The following is a 19,355-nucleotide window of genomic DNA, read 5'->3' on the forward strand; positions in this document are numbered from 1 at the left end:
ACACCATCCCTCTAGAGACTGATTCCCAGGAGCTGCTCAAACCAATGCCAATCCTTCTGGCCAAGCTCTGCACCTTCTCAGGAACAACCAGGCTCATGCACATTACCACTGCCAGCAGCCCTCCTTTGGAAACTAGCTGTCAAATCTAACATTTGCATTTTAATTAGCAATAATCGCATGTTTCACTTACACTGCAATTTTCACCTTTGCAGTGAGCTCTTTGAGGCATGAACTAATTAATCCTGCTGCCTTTGCCAGCTCAAGAGTTAATATTTTCTGCTGCTTCAGTGCAAGTTTGAAAATCCTATTTGCAGAAAAAGAAGATAAGTTTCCCCAGCGCAGAAGCCATAAATGGAAACACAGTGATCACCTACATGGCTGCTTTCAGTGAAGATAAGTATGGGTGAAGCGGGCTGTGCTGGTAGAGATGCAGATCAACCCTGGCAACAGCACAAGTTTTAAGTGTCCTGAAGATATCAGTGGATTCTGGATGGGATTCATGTTCAATCGTATGTAAAAATTTCAATATTCAATGTACAGCATTCATGGGTGGGCCAGAGGAAAAATAACAGGAAGCTGTCAGAGCTCTCAGGACCCCAAAAGCCTCTGAGATATTCCCCAGCATGACAAGGGTCTCACATCTCTACCCAGGATGCCTAGGTCAAGCTCTGGTGTGCCCTTCAAATGGTTCCTCAGTTCTGATCTTACTCCTGGTCAGAACAGAAAACAGCTATTGTGTAAAAGGCCCTTTTTGAGGTTTTTCTGCAGTGGAGGCTTTCACACACCGAATTTGTGCTGCTGCCAAATCTTCCCGTTATGCAGAATTTTTGCACTGCACTCCAAGTACCTCCTTAGACCCATTCCAGAAAAAACCCTCCAATTTTAATAAGGAAAACCAAAGGCTTAATTATTTTAGTAACTCAAAATACACTTAAAAAAAAAACCCAACAACAAATCAACCATAAGATTACTCTAAATATCTTAGTAGGGTAAACTTTCTAGCTTCTTTCTCCTCAAAGTATTACATAATGCTGTAAGAACATCAGAAACTGTTATAAAAATGTGATGCAGAGGCCCCCCACTGTTCCTTCCCAGGTCTATGTCCACTTTCCCCAGATCCCTCCAATCTGCAGAAGGTACACCAAACACCACTTTGAGATCTTCCATCATGGAAAGTAAGGTTTTATCTATAGTTGTGTCATAGTAGAGGACCAAAGGACCTGATGGACTTGGAAGTAGGAGGTTAAGCTTACAAGATCTTTCTGGACTATCTGGGAAAGGACCAAGCCTGTGTGGTTGTGTTTTTTGGACAACACTGTAAGAGCCATGCTAGCCAAGGATGTGCTAGATAGCTCATTTGCACACAAGGATGAAGGAGGAAGATGATGAAGAGGAAGACTGAGGGCTCTCAGAATCTCCCTGAGAACTCCAGACGTGCTGTGGAAACCCATCAGCAAGACCCTGTCCCAGCCTCAGAGGAAATGGCTCATGTCATCCCTTCCCTGCCTAGAGCTCCAGCACTGACTGATCTATTCATCCAAACCTGGGAAGAGGAGACCTCAAAGGGAAATCAAGTCTCACAAAATAAGAGTGTGGGAAGCTCTACAGTGGGCAGACAGGCATCACCCAGTCTTCTCTACCCAAACAGAAAATGAGGGTGACAATATGTCCTGTGACATGAGCCACTGGTGACACCAGGCCCAGAAGACATCTCCCCCCACCCTCAGTAAGCAGCAGCAGTTCTCCAGAGCAGGCAGCAAGGCAGTGAACATCTCCCTCCCAGACCTCCTGACCCCTCCTGACCCAAGGAGGTGCCTGCTCCACATGAGGCACTGCTGCTTCATGAGGCCAAGCCCAAACAGAAGTCCCAGAGAAAGTTACACCTACACATTAGCTGAAGGACTTGATTTCTTTCTCAGCAGTGCTCTCCAACCACAACTGAGCAGGGCTGCATCCACGAAATGAGGAAGCATCACCCAGCAATTACAGGCAGAAAAGTGACTGGTTTTCTCAGAGCTGCTCTTTGCTCATGGGCAGCTCACCCCACCTAAAGTCCTGCTCTCTTCCTCCATCAGGCAGACATGTAGTCACTGGCAAAGCCAGTGTCTGTCTCTTGCTTTCTCCTTATCTTTTGGAAACACAAATCAGTGTCTGCAGCATCAGCCAGCATCCACCTGCCACAACAGATGCTCAGCATGGTGGACAACCTCAGCTGAGTTCAGTGTTCAGTGTACAAACTGGCCCTGAGCTACAACATGAGCAGGCCAACGAGATGCTGAACCCCAAACGTATTCCCCAAACATGGAACTGCTGGAGCAGGTCCAGAGCTGGCCATGAGGTTGATAAAAGGACTGGAGCACCTCACCTGTAAAGACAGGCTGAGAAGGTTGGGGCTGGTCAGCCTGGAGAAGAAAAGGCTGTGTGCAGACCTCACAGCACCTTCCAGAATCTGAAGGGAGCCTAAAGGGAAGCTGGAGAGGGACTCTGCATCAAGAATTACAGTGACAGGACAGGGATTAATGGGTATAAATTGAAAGAGGGGAAATTTAGGGTATTAGGAAGAATGTTTTTACTGTGAGGGTGGTGAGACACTGTCCCAGGTTGCACAAGGAGGTTGTGGATGCCCCAGCCTTGACAGTGCTCATAGCACATAAGGTCCTGAGCAACCTGTTCTAGTGGAAGGTGTCCCTGCCTATGGCAGTGGATGACTTTTAACATCCTTTCCACCCCCTGAAAATTCTATAATTTCTAAAAATCCTTCCAGAGTCATCCCTCTTGTTTTCTTTCAGATCTAGACCCAAGGATGGGCAACTCACACAGGCTGTCCACCAGCACAGGGAAAATGAATTACAAATTCAGTCAAGAGATCCTGCCAATCCACTGTCTCTCCAGCCCTATGTGGTCAGCCAAGAATTTGGGGCATTACATGCTGCCTGCTGATGTCACTGGACTTAAGCCAGCAGGACAATTTCACTGCTAACTTCAGTTAATCTGGACCCAGTGACATGTCCCCTGTCCCTTGTCCAAGACCATGATCCCTTCCCACCTGCTTCTGCAGCATCCACCAGGCAGGATCTCCTGGTGGCTGATCCCAGGAAGTTAAATCAGCACTGATGCCTGCAAAAGAAAATTTTCTGGAACTGTGAAAGAAATCTGCACAGATAATTTGATTTTTCCATTCTCCATTAAAACTGAGCTCCTCTGTGCATTGAAATCTGCTGTTACCTGAGAGACAGCCTTCACACATTGCCCCACACCTCCTATTGCCTTTGCTTTGGCAACGTGGCAGCTTTTCCAGCCATGACTGCAAGACGTGGACATGGAATGACAAGACCTTAAAGTCTCATTTCATACCCTGCCACGGGCAGGGACACCTTCCACTGTCCAAAGCACTGTCCAGCCTGGCTTTGGACACTTCCATGGATCCAGGGGCAGCCGCAGCTGCTCTGGGCACCCTGTGCCAGGGCCTGCCCACCCTCACAGGCAAGAATTCCTTCCCAACATCCCATCTAACCCTGTCCTTCCCAGCAGGAAGCCATTCCCCCTTGTCCCTCCAGGCCCTTGTCAGAACTATTATGCTAGCACAGTTAGGGATGCTCTTTACTCCAGGCAGTCTGATCTCCAGCCAAGGTCCAAGAGTGCAAACCCACCATCCCACCCTGCCACCATGTGCTGCTGTTTCTGCTGGTTTAACAGCAGGGCAAAGCCATCTCCTCCACCAGCAGCTCCTCAGGGAGGAGACAGGGCAAGGGGGCTACAAGCAAGGTGTGGGATCATCAGGTGTGATCTACACACCCTGCCTGCTGCTTCACTGCTCAGCAGATTGGCAACATGACCATCAGCTGCAGAGGCCTCTGAGGGCCCAAACCCTGTACCAAGCTCCTGCTGCACCTGGTGGGGCATGGACACAAGCATGGAATGAAAGCAAGTCCTGCTTGCTGCCAACAAACAGGTTTTTCCTTGGTGACGATGGGTGACAGCCAGCCACCATGGGGGAAGGAAGGGACTCGGCCAGGAAGAAGGATTTCCAGCTCTCCATCTCCCACTGCCTGGAGAAATAGCACAAACCCACAGAGTTGTTCTGGTTTTTGTTAATGCCTTTTACATAAGGGGAGCCTGGGATGGAGGTTCTGCCAGGCCTTTCATGTACCAAGAGCTCTGCTGGCTCCCTCAATATGCACCATACCAGATTTTTTTACTTAATGAATTGCTCTCAGAAATATATCAAAGAGCTTCCTACTTGCCACAGCCTCACAAGGGGAATGCAAATAAAGTATTATATAAAAACTTCCCACTGGCTCTTTTTGGGGAAGAAAAAAAAATCCAAACATAAAAGAGCTTAAAATTATTCCATTATCTAAACCTTCCTCATTTATAGAAGCAGTAAGGTGCTCAAATAATATTTTGAGTACCTGGTTTTTGCCCCAGAGGCTCACACTTGGTGAGACCTGGCAAAATTTCTGGAAGTTTAGTGGAACAAGGCCATGCCATGCAGCAAAGAGAGAGATCCCAGTAGGAAACAAGAATTACAGATGAGCTGAATGTAATTGTGAGACCAGAATTTTCTCAGCACATGAGATCACAAAATGTATCTCAGGAGACTCCCCCATGAGCAGACCATCTTTTCACAGCCACCTGCCCACAGAATTGGAAAGACCAGGAGGTTTCAGGGGGAATTTTCTCTGTTTTTAAGCCACTGCTTTGTATGGGATGCCTATGTGCCAGCCTATGGGAGCTGACTCTAAGTCTCACACAGGTGCTAATACCAAGTAGTGCAAGACAGGACAAGTCTGTGGTGCTGTCTTCCAGAGATACCCAACACCATCAGAAATCAGCAATTTAGGAACATCCTGAACTGCAGGTTGCATCAAGACACTCAATTTTTACCCTTATATTGTATTTTATTCAGAAATTGCTCTAACCCCCTCACTTGTGCAACAACTGGTGTATGTTTATATACACTATACTATATAAAAATGCATAACATACGGACATACAGAGTAAATAAAATATCTTTCTTTTATTTTTCTTAACCTTGCTGGATCATATAGCCCAGAATTTCAAAGGCATCAAGTACTCAGGGATGCATAGGGGGATTTTTCAGGCATGGGAAAGTCACCTTCTCTCTAGCCTTCCCTATAACCTTTAGGAAGCCAATTACTTCTGAAAAAGCAAGACTGGACTACTCTGTCTTCACAGAAAATGAACCACATGCTGAATATATTTCCAGGACTAACCTAGATTTCCATATAAATGCCCTTTCTGATGGCCACGTGAGGCATACCATGGTCACTGATACATAACCCACATTTTCACATTAGCTGAAGCCAGCAGAAATCTCACATACGAGTATTTTTCAAGTATGACTGGCAACACAGAGATCTCAGCTGGAAACACAATAGAAAAACTAGGAATTGCATTTCCTGCCCAAACCCCTCAAATAACTAAAAAACTGCAACAAAAAATCCCCATCAGAACAAAAAAAAAAATCCCTGAAACAAAACAAAAAAAACCAAAACCAAACGAAACCCAAACAAAACAAAAAAACCACCCCAAAACCCAACCCCTTCCTCCACTGGGAAATAATTAGCCGGCTTCTTCCTTAGCAGGTTTGAAAAGTGATAATTTTAGTTCAGGATAAGCATGTTAGTAATGATTTTTTTTAAAAATATTGAAAGATTTTTGTGAAAACAGCCAGGAATGGTAAGAAACTGCACTTGGTCCTCACCAGCAGCATTTAACTCATATATCAGTGACAGTGAGAGAAATGCTTGCCTGGACAGAGGAACAATAGCTCGCAGCTCCTCTTTGGTGCCAAGGAAAATTTGTTACTTGCAGTTAAAGGAAGCCAAACATGGAGAGAGATAATTACTAGCTCTGCTGCAGGCTGGGAGAGAGCCCAAACACAGGGTAAGCAGCTTGGGCATCAGCGAATGGTGTTTGTGTGTAGGAAAGGAGCTCCCTGTAGGAGGAGATCAAACACATTTAATTCTCAGAAAAAAAAAAAAAAACCCAGCAAGAAAACAAAACAACAAAAAAAAAAACACCTCAAAAAAAACCCCCAAAAAAACCCCATGTAAGCTGAAACAAAAGAGTGCATGGCACCAGGCATATGGAGGATGTCAGGAAAGTAACACCCATGCATGACTCCTGCATCCTCCTGCAGTCCCCACCAGCCACTGGCACACCAGCAGAGCCCTTGGGTGAAGGGCCAGGGACCTTCTTCCCTAGGGAAAACGCCTGATCCACCCAAGGAAGCCTGATGGAAATGGCCAGCTTCCCAGGTGAACATCCATCAGCTGTCTGCAGTGCTGGGAGGCAGCCTGGATGAGGTTTTGCTGCTGAATATTTTGAAGCAGATCACAGCTGTAATAAATTAAATCCACAATTCCGTCTGGCACCTTCAGGAGCTCATCAGAAGCAGTGCCTCCATTCAGCACACACCCTCCTACAAAACAACACCCTGCCTTTGCTGGGTAAAGGTGTTGGTAGAGGTGCTACCAGCATCCCAGGGCCATGGCAGGGACAGGATGCCTAAGCCCCTATCCCTCAGCCAAGAACTTCCAGCACGGCTCCATGGGAGGAAGCTGTGCCCAAAATGAGAGCTGCAACATGCCCTGCTCAGACTGGCACAGCCTCTTTTACACCCTGCAAGGGGCTCCCAAATTCCCCCTCATGGATCCCATGCACAAGACTACACTTGCAGGACATCAAGCAGAGCAAGAGAATGAAAGCCATCAACTTGAAGCCTTTTCTCTGGGTGGGACATCCATCAGCCACAGCAACTGGAAATGCTGTTTCCCCTTCCCTCAGATGCTTAAATTTCACATCTCCTCAAGCAAGTGCTGCTCTCACTGAGCTGAGGATCTCATGGTGACACAGCAGCTTGTCAAGCAGATGAGAATGATCAAACACAATCCCCCACCCAACCCAACCCTCTATCATGAGGAGGGACAGCCACCTCCAGGAGTGCTTGGTAGACACTCTTTACTTGTGTTCACACCACATCCAAGCATCAAAATTGACTCACACCTGGCTCCTGACACTGCACAACCAACACAGGCTCTCAGCACGTGCAACTTTGCTTCTTCTGCCAGCTCACCCTCTCAGCTGTGTAATGCTCTTCCCTGTAACACCATCCTTGTGCTGCAGCACACAACAGAGAAGCCCAGCTACACAAAGATCCCTTGTTCCAGCTACATCTCATCCTTCCAAGTCAGCTCTGATGCTCCTAACAGCTTCATCACACAGGTGACAATAAGAAAGTCTTCCAGAATAAATGTGACGCTCCTAATTTTTTCCCCTTTAAGCTCCTGGTGAAAGGATCCATCTGCACACCAGGATGTTGCCCACCTCCCATGGCTTGGGCAGGAATGAGCTTTCAGATGCCAAGCAGAGGGACACATCTCCCCTTCCATGGGAGAGGAAAAGTTGGCAGGATCTCCCAGTCGAGGCAGTGTAAGAAATAAAGGCAAAGGTCTGGGGAGGAGGAACCAAACACAAACCCTACCTGGTTGTGTTCGTGAGAGGACGAGCCCTTCCCTCGGGATGGGGAACAGCTGCCATCAAGCTGCTCGCTGCAATCCGCCGTCCACTGCAAAAGGGATAAAAAAAGGGATTGTGTAAAATAATAGCTGGGCTGGGCAAAACTGCTGCGTCAGTCCACAGCGCACAGCAAACACCGTCCCGCCGCGGGCATCGCTGCACATGTGTGGCACCCCCTCCTTTTTGAGGATGATCCCAAAGGCTTTGGATTGGAAATGCTCCACCCGCTGACAGGGGGTAGAGGGGAGAAGCAGGAACAACTGTAGGAAAGCATTTGATATGGTGCTTTGCAATAAAATCCAGCCCAAATAACTCCTTGCTGACTCTGGCAGTGCTTGGAACCCCAGGTGTGTGATACACACTAGGGTGACTTACCACTCATTTCCAAGGAAAGCTGTAAAATTTCTGCTTTTCCCAACCCTTGTTCCCAACTCTATTTTCTTCAAGGACAGATACATGCCCTGAGCAGCCAACACCCCATGTCTTCATTTTAATCAAAACAGAAAATGAGTATGGAAGCTGTAGGTTTGGCCATTGCCATATGTGGCCATAGGGGATTAGCAGATTCTTAGGCCAGCTTCCCCCAAGGCTGGGCATCAAGGTGCCTCCACAAGAATAATTGAATTTGGTGTCATTTGTTGCCTTATTTTTTTCCCCTAAAGAAATGTAGGGCTGCATCATACTGGTGAAAAAAAAAAAAACCAAACCAAAACCAATTTTCACTAGACAAACATCAAAGGTGCTGCTTAATTCTAAAGTAATTTTGTTACTCCTTCAAAAAAGTGGAGACTGACCAGCCCCGCTTCTGAGGTCTTCCATGCTGGAAGCACTTGGCTGCTCCAAAGACACTCAAGGCTTGGTACCATCACCAAGGATGATGCGCCAAGAAAATGAAAACTCATTTCCATACCAACAAGCACCTGAGAGCTCCCTGACAGGTATGGATGAGGCCACAAAATAAGAGTCTTCATTACAACTGCCCATGATTCCTGCCCTCATCAGAGAGCCCGTCCTAGCTCACAGATGGGGGGATTTCAGTCTCTCCTCATTAAAGAGCTGCCCATCACCCTCCTGCCACTTCTGCTGAGCCCCCTGGGCTCATGATGCCATCACTCTTGAGAGCCTTTTATTTACCAGACGTATCCCTATCTGCTTTAACAATTTTGAGTGCAACCACATGCCTGGAATGGTCTCTCAAGGTCCAAGCTCATTCATTACCTCCACAGCAAAATAAAATCACCTTTTCCCCTCTGATTTTTCCTCTTTTTTCCTGGTGGGAACAAGGTTGGGGACATCCCCATCATGGGAACATCCACATTTTGGCATTCTCTGAAGTGGCAATGGATTCAGCTTCCCTGGGAGCTAAGTGAGGAGGATGTGCCTTTCCTTCCTTCCCCCATCAAGGAGAGCAGTTGTCCAGGGATGTAGTACCATCCAAGCAACTCACACACACATGGCTGACTGGATTTATCCACTCTCAGGGAGGGAAAACATCACAGCCATAAGGTAACTAACTGCAGAGAGATTAAGTAACTTGCCCAACATTAAAGATTTAGTTTCTGGCAGAGCCTTGCAGTTAAAAACAATTTCCTTGGTCTCAGCTGAGTGCCTTTCCCTTAAATCCATCTTTCTCCCTCTAGCTCTCATTAATGAGGGAACGTGCCACCTTCCATCAGGCTGGCTTCCACCAGGGTTACTCCAACCAGCTGCAGGATATGTGCCTGTTTATTCCTTGCTTTGCTAAGAACCGATCAGGAAGAGAAAATCAGAAATAAAAATTCCTGATTATTTCCTCATTTTTTTCAGGTGGAAAAATGAAAAAAACCTTGGTGAGACATAATTCCTTCTTAGCGCATCCATTAAGATACAGCTTGATAAATGCAAGTGACCTAAAGTGAAAGCCCACCTTCACTTTTTTGTCCAATACACAGCCCTAGAAATACAAAATGTTGCATTTTGATATAGTTCCACAATAAATCCTAATAAAACTTCTGCATCAATGGTCTGGGGTACAACCTCATTTAGCTGCTTCATTTGAGTTGCCTCTATAACTGGTTTAATTAAAAGATTTAATGTTCAGATCTTTCGTTTTTACAGATTTTTCCTTTAAAATAAAACCCAGCCATCTTGAAAGAGAACACTCTCAGAACTGCCATTAAAAACCCAGCAGCTCCTTTTTTCCAGGGCAAGCCAGGAAGGAAAGCTAAAATGCCATTTCCACAAGTGGAAGATGGATTTTAAGGATCCTTAAAGGGTCTTAATGCAAAAAATGCACATGAGCTGCCATGAGAATTAGAAATTTTTGTCCTTAAGATGCAGAGGGAGCCTGGACTTATTGGCAGAGCAGTGGACAGACTGGAAGAGTTTACAAAACTTTGTCTATTAATTTATTTCTAATTCAATACTACTTTTGAACTTAACACATTAATAAGCAGAACTTGTCTGTTTGACCTGAAGCCCCTACAAAGCATCACTTCAAACATAGATATCTTCCAGCCTTGGGTTAATAAAATACACTTTGGATCACTAGATTTTAAAATATATTTTCTCCTACTTCTAAGGACTTTGATCCTCAAATTGTAAAAGACCTCTTCACCAGAATCTATTCTTAAAAAGGTTCCTTTGTTTGGTAATTTCTTTACACTGAGATGATACAGAATAGGTCTAGAGCTCTGAGTCAGATCCTCAGCTCCAGCAAACCTGCAGAGTTCAGACAGATCAGATGAAACACTGCTGATACCAGATAAAGATGGGATCCTTCACATGTAGAATCATGGAATGGTTTGGGTTGGAAGGGACCTTAAACCCGATCTCATTCCACCCCCTGCCATGGGCAAGGACACCTTCTACTGTCCCAAGCTGCTGCAAGCCCCATCCAACCTGGCCTGGAACACTTACAGTGATACACCTTGAGACCATAAAAAACCAAACCCAGCATCAGCAGCTTGAAGACCTCACATACATCCCAAACAAGCGAGCTGCCCCAAACCCAGTGCTTTACCACATCCAGCTTCACATCCAAACCCTGAAAAAGCTACTTCAGCTGAGAACACGCTCCGGGAGCCCCTCTTTCCCCCACCTGTGAGACGTGGGACTGCGTCTTCTCGCTCTCGCCGTCGCCCTCGGTCTTGTCGCTGAGCAGCCCCTGGACCTGGTACTCCAGGACGTAGCTGTCGATGAAGCGCTCCAGCTCCTCGATCTCCTGGGAGCGGCTGCTCCCCGCCTCCGAGGAGGCCGACGCCACCGAGGAGCTCTCCATCCCGTCAGGGGACACGCCGGGGACACAGGGGGCCTGAGGAAGCGGGGCAGAAAAGACAGCAAGGGATTATTTCCCGGTAATTATGAAAATTACCAGCAGACAAAGCCTATCGGTTACCATGCGCAGGATGTTTTTTTGCTGTACATCTGCATTTCCAATACAGTTTCTAATAATCCTAGGTGGTTGCATTTACGGCTTCCAGGCATGCAAAAAATGTTCCATTTTTGTAATATTCCTGCATTGAAGGACAACAGACGTTTCCTGGACTCCTGCTTAAAACCCAAACTGCTGAAAACCTCCAGACATACGCACGAGAGAAAAAAATGTCACACTAAAATGCTTAATTTAATAAATCCATGGCACTAGCTGTTCTGGATATGGGTGAGAAGCTGGGGGTAATGGACAAGGGCGAGGAAGAGGATGATAACTGAAAAGCTTCTCTATGGCAGTGGCAGTAAATAATGCTGAGCTAATGGTGCGAGTGTAAATGGTCCAGTGAGGAGGTGAGACAGAGATCACAACAGAATTCACTTTTAAAACCTCTCACTGCAGAAAATTGCCTCTATAGGAGACGTAGGGGATTTATAATTCTCTTCTTCTTACTTCTCCAGGGCTCAATGACTAACATCTTAAAGAAAGGAAACCACCAGCTCCTGGGCTGGGCATAGCACTGAACTCTGCTCCCTCTGACAGGGACAGGACCCATGGAAATGGCTGGAGCTGTGCCAGGGAGGGTTAGGTTGGATATCAGGGAAAGGCTCTTCCCCAGAGGGTGCTGGCTCTGCCCAGGCTCCCCAGGGAATGGGCACAGCCCCGAGGCTGCCAGAGCTCCAGGAGCCTCTGGACACCCTGCCAGGGATGCCCAGGGTGGGATTGTTGGGTGTCTGGGCATGGCAAGAGCTGGATTGGGTGATCCTGGTGGGTCCCTTCCAGCTCAGGATACTTTATAATTCTACATTTGGAAAAAACTAGGCTGTGGCCCAGTATCTTGTGGTAAATCTTGTATTCCTCCCTTCCTGCAGCTGGGAGGGAGAAGACATGGGAGCTGCCAGCACTCTGCAGGACACAACAACTTCATCTCTCACCCTCTCCTTCACCAGGAATGGGTAGCTACAGTCTGCTTTGAGACAAGTATAAAATCACCAGGCAAATCCAGAGTGAGTCACATGCCTTCCAGAACGGAACAGGGAGGGAAAAAAAATATCTGTTCCCAGCTCATGTAGTTTCCAGCTCCTGAACTATTTTCTCCTCTGTCACTTCTGAACAATTGTGGCTTCATTTGTAAACTGCCAAGAATGAGCAGTTCTGGCCTAAGGATTTCATCTGCTCAAGGAATTATTCCCAAATGTGCTCAGACTGTCAAAAAGGCTCATTATGTAGACCAATATCACACATTAGCTCCTGAGCAAAAAAATCATATGCCATATTAAAAAGGACAAAGAAAAAAGAAGAAAGTGAAGAAAGAAAAAAAGAAGGAGCCCCAGAGAGTGTGAAGCCCTGGAGGAGGGCATGCTTCTCCCCTTTTCACTAATTAGTGCCAATTACAAAAAGGAAAGCATCAATTATCAAACAGGAAGTGCTAAAGAAAGAGTTGGGAGAATAGGAGGCTCCCGTGAGTCCTGGAGGGGTGTGATGGCACGGAGAGATGGCACGAGGAAGGGGACAAATGATACAGGTGGCATCACTCAGGATGGAGTGAGCAGGGCCAGAGGTTATCCTCCATCTCATTGGGCCACACATCACCCAAGCCCAAAGTTTATTTTGTCTATTCCAGACAACACAAACCACATATCTGAGATATCTGTGGATCGCTCGTGGGAAACTCTAAAACAAATTCGTCTTGTGGTAGCTTCACCTCTCTCTAAAGGAAACCATCAGAAAGAAAACTCCTGTTCTTCCTGGTGATCTGTGCCTGGAGCTAGTTTCTCACCTCACCTAACCCTCAAAACACATACAAAATGGGTTTTCAAAGAAAAACCAAAACCCAGTCGAGCATCAAAGCATTTAGTATCTTCCACACTGAGCAAACAAATGCTCTTGATGAAGCAGTGATCCCTTGGCTCTGTGTTTGCACAGCACCCACCACAAAGGATTCCCAGACACCAGGTACAAATAGAGATCAATCTCAAATTTGCATTTTTTTCCTACTTCCCCCTTCCCTCCAATCTACTTTGCCAAAGCACAGAATTTGTAAGTTTTGGGGGTCTGAAAATTACCTTCCAAATCTTTCCTATCTCTGAAAGCGTTCAAGGCCAGGTTGGATGAGACTTGGAGCAACCTGGTGCAGTGGAATATGTCCCTGCCTATGGTAAGGGGATAGAACTAGAGGACCTTGAAGGTTTCTTCCAACTTAAATCCTTGTAAAACCCTATGATTTTACAAAGCCCATGTTGTGCTCGTTACTGTGACCATAAAAGAAGGAAACATCAGCAGAAAAAGTCAATACATGTGCAAACTGCTTATTATAACTTAGTAATTATCAGCATTACTGTAATGTATAATCATTATTAATAGCTGTTATTAAGGGTGATCTAAATGGGATTCTTGCTCTAGCAAGATTATAAAGTTTTTTTAGCATTTATACAGTTTTACCCTTCATCAGCAAATAATAAGAACAAGACTTTTTTGTTGCACTTGTAAGCTCCTTCCCTTTCTCCCAAAGGTGCTCCATGCTTGCTGAACTTGGAAAGAAGTGGTGAGTTTGACAGGTGAAGAATATTAATGGAGAAGGAACCCACTTTGGGTTGGGAGGCAACAGGAGAGTGGAACTTGCAGCCAAAGTGATTTAAGAAGTGGTGAGTCTGTGATGAGAAGACCACAGACATGCAGAACAGTGACGCATTTCCATCAGGTCACCGAAGGCTGGGCCCCACATGCATGTCCTCCCCAGGCTCCAGCCATTCCCCTCCATGCCAAAATTTCTCCAAAATCTGGACTGCAGCAGCCAGGCAGTGCCAAGACAGAACAGCAGGGCAACTTCCCACAGATTGTCCCCTGGGATGAGACCCACCTGTGTCCCAGCCATGCCAAGGGACTCCAGCCCCCAAAACAAACTTCTCGACAAAAACATGCTGGCACAGCAACGTTACACCAAAACTGCTATCATAAGGAGATCTTCCTGCAACTATTATTACGCAATCATTGAATCATGGAATTGTTTCGATTGGAAAGCCCTCCAAGACCATCAAGTCCACTCCTCCGGCAATGCCAAGGCCACCACTGACCCATGTCCCCAGGTGCCACATCCACACTGCTTTTAAATCCCTCCAGGTATGGGGACTCCACCAGTGCCCTGGGAAGCTCTGCCAGAAGCTCTGCTGGAAGCTCTGGACAAGCCTTTCATGGAGAAATTTTTCCCAGTATCCATCCTGAGCCTCCCCTGGCCCAGCCTGAGGCCGTTCCCTCTGCTCCTGTCCCTGTTCCCTGGGAGCACAGCCCGACCCCCCCGGCTGTCCCCTCCTGGCAGGAGCTGTGCAGAGCCACAAGGTCCCCCCTGAGCCTCCTTTGCTCCAGGCTCAGCCCCTTCCCAGCTCCCTCAGCCTCTCCTGGGGCTCCAGCCCCTTCCCAGCCCCGTTCCCTGCCCTGGACACGCTCCAGCCCCTCAGTGTCTCTCTTGTCCTGAGGGCCCAGAGCTGTCCCAGCACTGGAGGTGCCTCAGCACCAGCATCCCCAGGCCCTTCCCAGCTTTCCAGCCCCTCTGCACCACCCTAGAGCTGTAGGGTGCTGGGGTGGGCCAAGAGCAAGCCAGCTCTCACTCCAATTCATCCAGATAAACCTACATCCTGACCTGCTCTTAGGACAAAAACAGCACACCTTGCTTCTGTGCAAGGTCCAGTGTGATTGAGCACCAGCAAAGGAAAGAAAATTAAGAGATTGCTTTTCCCAGTGTTTTGCTTCCACTGGATGGATACTAAGAGCTTAAAATGCTTTCGCACACAGGATGAGTTTCTTTGAAGGTTGTGGCTTCCAAAGGCAAGAGAAACAGTAATACCACATTGTCACACACAGCCAAAATGGTGAAAGTTGTAAGCAGATTTTCTCGACAACTACACAGCCAGGAGCTAATACCCACTGCCAATGCCTAGGAAAGGTCATTGGGAAAGATCTCTAAAATACAGAGTTCAGGCAGAACTACTTCATGCATTGGGCTTCCCCTCACCTGAACTGAAATTCAATTTTTGAAAGGTGTAACGACCACCAAAGTCCAATAAAGGACAAGTGCCTAGCCCATGTTTCCCCCAACATGGCCTCAGCTGTTTAGGCTGGACTGACTGACAGCATTTAATTGGAAAACTCATGTCTCTTCCTTACTTATCCTTCAATTAAACACTAAGAAAATCCCAGGCCAATCCTCCATTCCTCTGTGACTCCACAGTGAAGTCAGGAGGAATGCTGAGCATCCTTTATAGCACAGAATATGTATTTCTCAGAAATGCTATCACAGGCCAGCTGCTGCAGAGACAGGCCGTGACAGGCTACAGAGCTATCCTGACATCCCTGAAAGCCTTTGTCTTGCCACATGAGATTTATCATCCCAGAGTTTTCTAGGAACAAGAGATGCTTCCTATAAAAGGCAGCTGCAGTGCAAATTCTTCACGTACCAGTGCAGCCACCTGCTTCCAGAATGTTCTTTGATAGGACATCCAGCATCCCCCTTGTGCTAGTTCTTCCTTGAGTATTTATAACAGACTGTGATCCAGCAGTCCCTTCTGCTCTGAGACACCTGGGACACGAACTGAGGAGCAGCTCAGCAGCCCAGATTTGTCTGTGCCTGAATGGGATGATGGTAAAAACAAAGCAAACTGATCCCCAGGGAGACAGAGGGAAAGGCCCCAGCCCAGACCTATCACATCCCCTCTCATGAACAACTTTCACATTTCTTGAGCAGGCTCCAAAACCTACTCCATTGTTCTCTCATCTCTGCCTCCTACAGCCATGCTGGATATCATCTTGTGCAGGTGGAGCTGGATATCTAGGCGGAGGTGACACCCTTGTCTGCTCAGTGCCTCTCTGGGGCTGGTCAGGGAGGAACAGCTCATGGTCAAACTCTCCATCATCATCACCTCCCTCACATTTCCTGCTCACTGAGACTCCAAGCCAGGCTTCCTAAAGCTGCTGCTGAAGCACACACAGAAGGAGGAAATCCCTGCAGCCCCAGACAAGAGAGATGCTTTGACTACAGAGACCAGGGAAGCACAGATAGCACAGGACAGCCCTTCTACTTCTTATCTGCTTCTTATCAGCACCTCTGGGTCAGGTGAAACCCTCTGTGTGTCTCAACTCTGCAAACACCCACCCACCAGCTCACGCTCTGACAGCAGCACAGGCACGAGGACCTTTGACTGTCTGTGCTTGGGGCTGGAACTCGTCGCCATCAGCACGGCTTGATTTCCAGCATCTCCTTTTAATGAGCCTCTTCTGCAGCAATATTTTCCCTCTCCACATCCAGCCCTTTTCCAACAACAAGTAATTAGCAATGCGTCTTTCTCAAGCGGTGAGAGCATCTCAGAGAACGAGACGAGCAGTTTATCTTTATTGCTGGCAGCAGCTCTCATACCCAGCCACCCGCAGGAACAGTTACTATGGAAAATAAAAGAAACAGAGATGAACCATGACTCCCTGTACCCAGGTACTGCTGCATCTCCACAAAGCATCATGTGTCTTGGATTTGCTGCTGCAAAACCACTACCTTTCCAGACATCAAAACATCAAGCACAGAAATGTAAATTATTATACCCCGGATCTGACCCTTTTCTAATTAAAATGTAAACACCTTTGAAAACCACATGAGTGTTTACTGCTGGAGCCAGCCTTGGGCTTTTCAGACACTGATGCATTCACAGCTGGCTGAGCATTTAATGTATTTCATCATCCCTCCAGTCTCAGGTCTGGTTTCGGGTACCTGGTGATGCAGAAAAGCCCCAGTGACAGGACAGGAGCCCACCAGCTGCCACATTGCAGTGTCACTCACGAGCCTGGCACAGAACAGCAGGCAAATACCACGGTGCATTGAAACAGAGCCATCAAAACAAACACAGAAAAAAATGGAGGGAAAAGAAAGAGGGACAGAAAAGTGCTGCAGAATCCAACCCAAAACAGCCAGCTTGATCCCACAAGAAAGGGAGAGGAGTAACCAGAAAGCCAGAAATCCTCATTTTCACCCAGACAATAATTTATTATGTAGCTTGCTTCCCTGCAATAAGCAACTCTTTGTGGCTGGAAAGTGAATCTTTTTCCTTTTCTTCTCTTTAAACAAAACCAAAGCCACATTACCTTTAGAAACATAAAGTCTTTTAGTGTGTCAAATCTGTGCTTGATGTTGGAATGGTTTTCCACCAGATGGGCTTCCTTGCCTGGGGGAAGACATTACCTTTGGCTTGTGATAGATATTATCAAAAAAGGAAAGGAAAAAACAGCACACAGCTAAGAAAAGTACTGTCTGAGCATCAGCTGGGTGGAGGTGGGTTTTTATGGGCTCACCCTGTGGTGGGATGCTCTATTACAGGGGATGTCAGGGCAGGGAGACTGCTGGGGCATCACTGGCTGCAGCAACGACAGCAAGGAAGACTCACAGATTTTGATACAAATTCAATACATGCAAATGCACCAGCATTTCTAGATATAAAAGCTGAAACAGGCTCTAAAAAGCCTCCAACCACCAGCCCCTGAATTGTGAACAGCCTGAGTTTTATAACCTATTTTACACTGGTTCATGCTACAAAATGTGACTTAAACCAGACATAACAGATTTCCACATTCCCCTGTTTCTATTAGAAGTTAATGGAACAAGAGCCCACGTCACATCTTACCATTGTTATTTTTCACCTTTACAAGGACAATGTTGCCAGGTAAAGATATTGAAAAACTATTATGAATATCTGAGGAAAGAGCATTTCACACATGCTCTTCTCTTCAGAGCTGTACTGGAGAGCACACAGCATCACTCTGGCAGCTGGGCAGGACATGATGGCTGCAGGGATCGTGCTGGAAGACATGAACCAAGGATGTTCTCCTGCCAGATGAGCTTGCACACGTGCATCATGCACCTGTGTGTGCCCTCCTGCGATTCACCTGTCAGGCTGCAATCCTCAGGCAAACAACTCCTGGTTTTTTGCCCAGCTCTTCTGGCACCCCAAGAGATGAGCCACGATGCCAAGGAAGCAGCAGCCAGGGTACAAAACTCTCTGTGCAGGCAGTGCTCTGCAGGCAGAGAGCATAGCCCAGACCCTAAATAAAAGCATCACAACCACGAGCTCATCCATACACAGTCGCTTGTGCACCCATGCCGGCAGCCGCGCATCGTCCTTTGTAAATAACCAAAGGGAAATCATTATCGGGACAAAATCTTTTCTTCCCAGGCACCCAGGCAATATAATAGGCACTTGGGCTGTGAAAAGCCCTGTAATCCTAAAAGACACATCCAACTCTAAGTTGAGATGTCAACCTGCTGAAGTAATCCATCCCGCTGGTGGCTGCCCATGGGAGGGCCTGGGTGGGAGCAGCGCACCCCGGTCAGCAGCAGGGCAGGCATGGAGGCTGCTTAATCCCCATTAAATCACACCCGTGGCTCGCTGGCAAAAAGCATTTTTGTGTCTGTAGACCAGCTTGTAGCAGCATTCAGAGGACATACCTTGGCTACCAGCCAAAATGCTGGAGCTGCCACTCCCGGATGGATTTTATGCTAGGAGGAGCCAGCTGGTCCTCTCCTCCTGGGAATCATAGGATCACAGAACAGTCTGGGTTGGAACAAACCTTTAAAGGTCATCCAGTCCAACCCCTTGCCATGGACAATAACACCTCCCACTTGATGAGGTTGTTCCAAGCCCTGTCCAGCCTGGCCTTGGGCACTGCCAGGGATCCAGGGGCAGCCACAGCTGCTCTGGGCACCCTGGGCCAGGGCCTGCCCACCCTCCCAGCCACCAATTCCTGCCCAACATCCCAAAATGTGTGCCTGCCCTGTGGCAGTGCAGCCATGGCCTGTGTGCTGTCCCTGCAGGCCTTGTCCCCAGTGCCTGGGCAGCTCTCCTGGAGCCCCTGCAGGCCCTGGCAGGGGCTCTCAGGTGTCCCTGCAGCCTTCTCTTGTGCAGGGGAGCAGCCCCAGCTGTGCCAGGCTGGCTCCAGAGCAGAGGGGCTCCAGCCCTGGCAGCATCTCCGTGCCTCCTCTGCACTGGCTGCAGCAGCTCCACGTCCTTGTGCTGCTGGAGCCAGGGCTGGGGCAGCTCTGCAGGTGGGGTCTCACCTGAGCCCAGGGCACAGGGGCAGGATCCCCCTGCCCTGCTGCCCACGCTGGGATCAGCCCAGGGCAGGGGGCTCAGGCTGGGGCAGCTCCAGCTCTCACCCCCAGCTCCTTCTCCCAGGGCTGCTCCCTCTCCTCATCCCCATCCTGGACTGATCCCAGGGGTTGTCCTGACCCAGGTGCAGCACTTGGCCTTGTTAAACCTCATGAGGTTCCCATCCCTAAGAATTCTCACCTCCATCCCAACCAACTGCTTCTCTTCATCACAGCTTTCTCCTTTTTTGGAAAAAAAGCTCTTCTGTGCAACAAGGATAG

At 47.7% G+C, this 19,355-nt stretch overlaps 1 protein-coding gene across 4 annotated transcripts in view; it reads right to left on the minus strand.

The window, feature by feature from the left end:
• CTIF (cap binding complex dependent translation initiation factor) overlaps positions 1 to 19,355 on the minus strand; it is a 148,019-nt gene that overhangs the window by 108,441 nt on the left and 20,223 nt on the right. For all 4 annotated transcript variants that reach the window (XM_064403389.1, XM_064403388.1, XM_064403391.1 and 1 more), the window contains exons 2-3: positions 10,625 to 10,837; positions 7,511 to 7,594 (exon numbers count right to left, since the gene is read on the minus strand). In XM_064403389.1, coding sequence (XP_064259459.1) covers positions 7,511 to 7,594; positions 10,625 to 10,837 — 297 coding nt within the window. The remainder of the gene's footprint in view (positions 1 to 7,510; positions 7,595 to 10,624; positions 10,838 to 19,355) is intronic.

The sequence above is a fragment of the Passer domesticus genome, chromosome Z (assembly GCF_036417665.1).
Source record: "Passer domesticus isolate bPasDom1 chromosome Z, bPasDom1.hap1, whole genome shotgun sequence".
In the NCBI taxonomy this organism is placed as follows: domain Eukaryota; kingdom Metazoa; phylum Chordata; class Aves; order Passeriformes; family Passeridae; genus Passer; species Passer domesticus.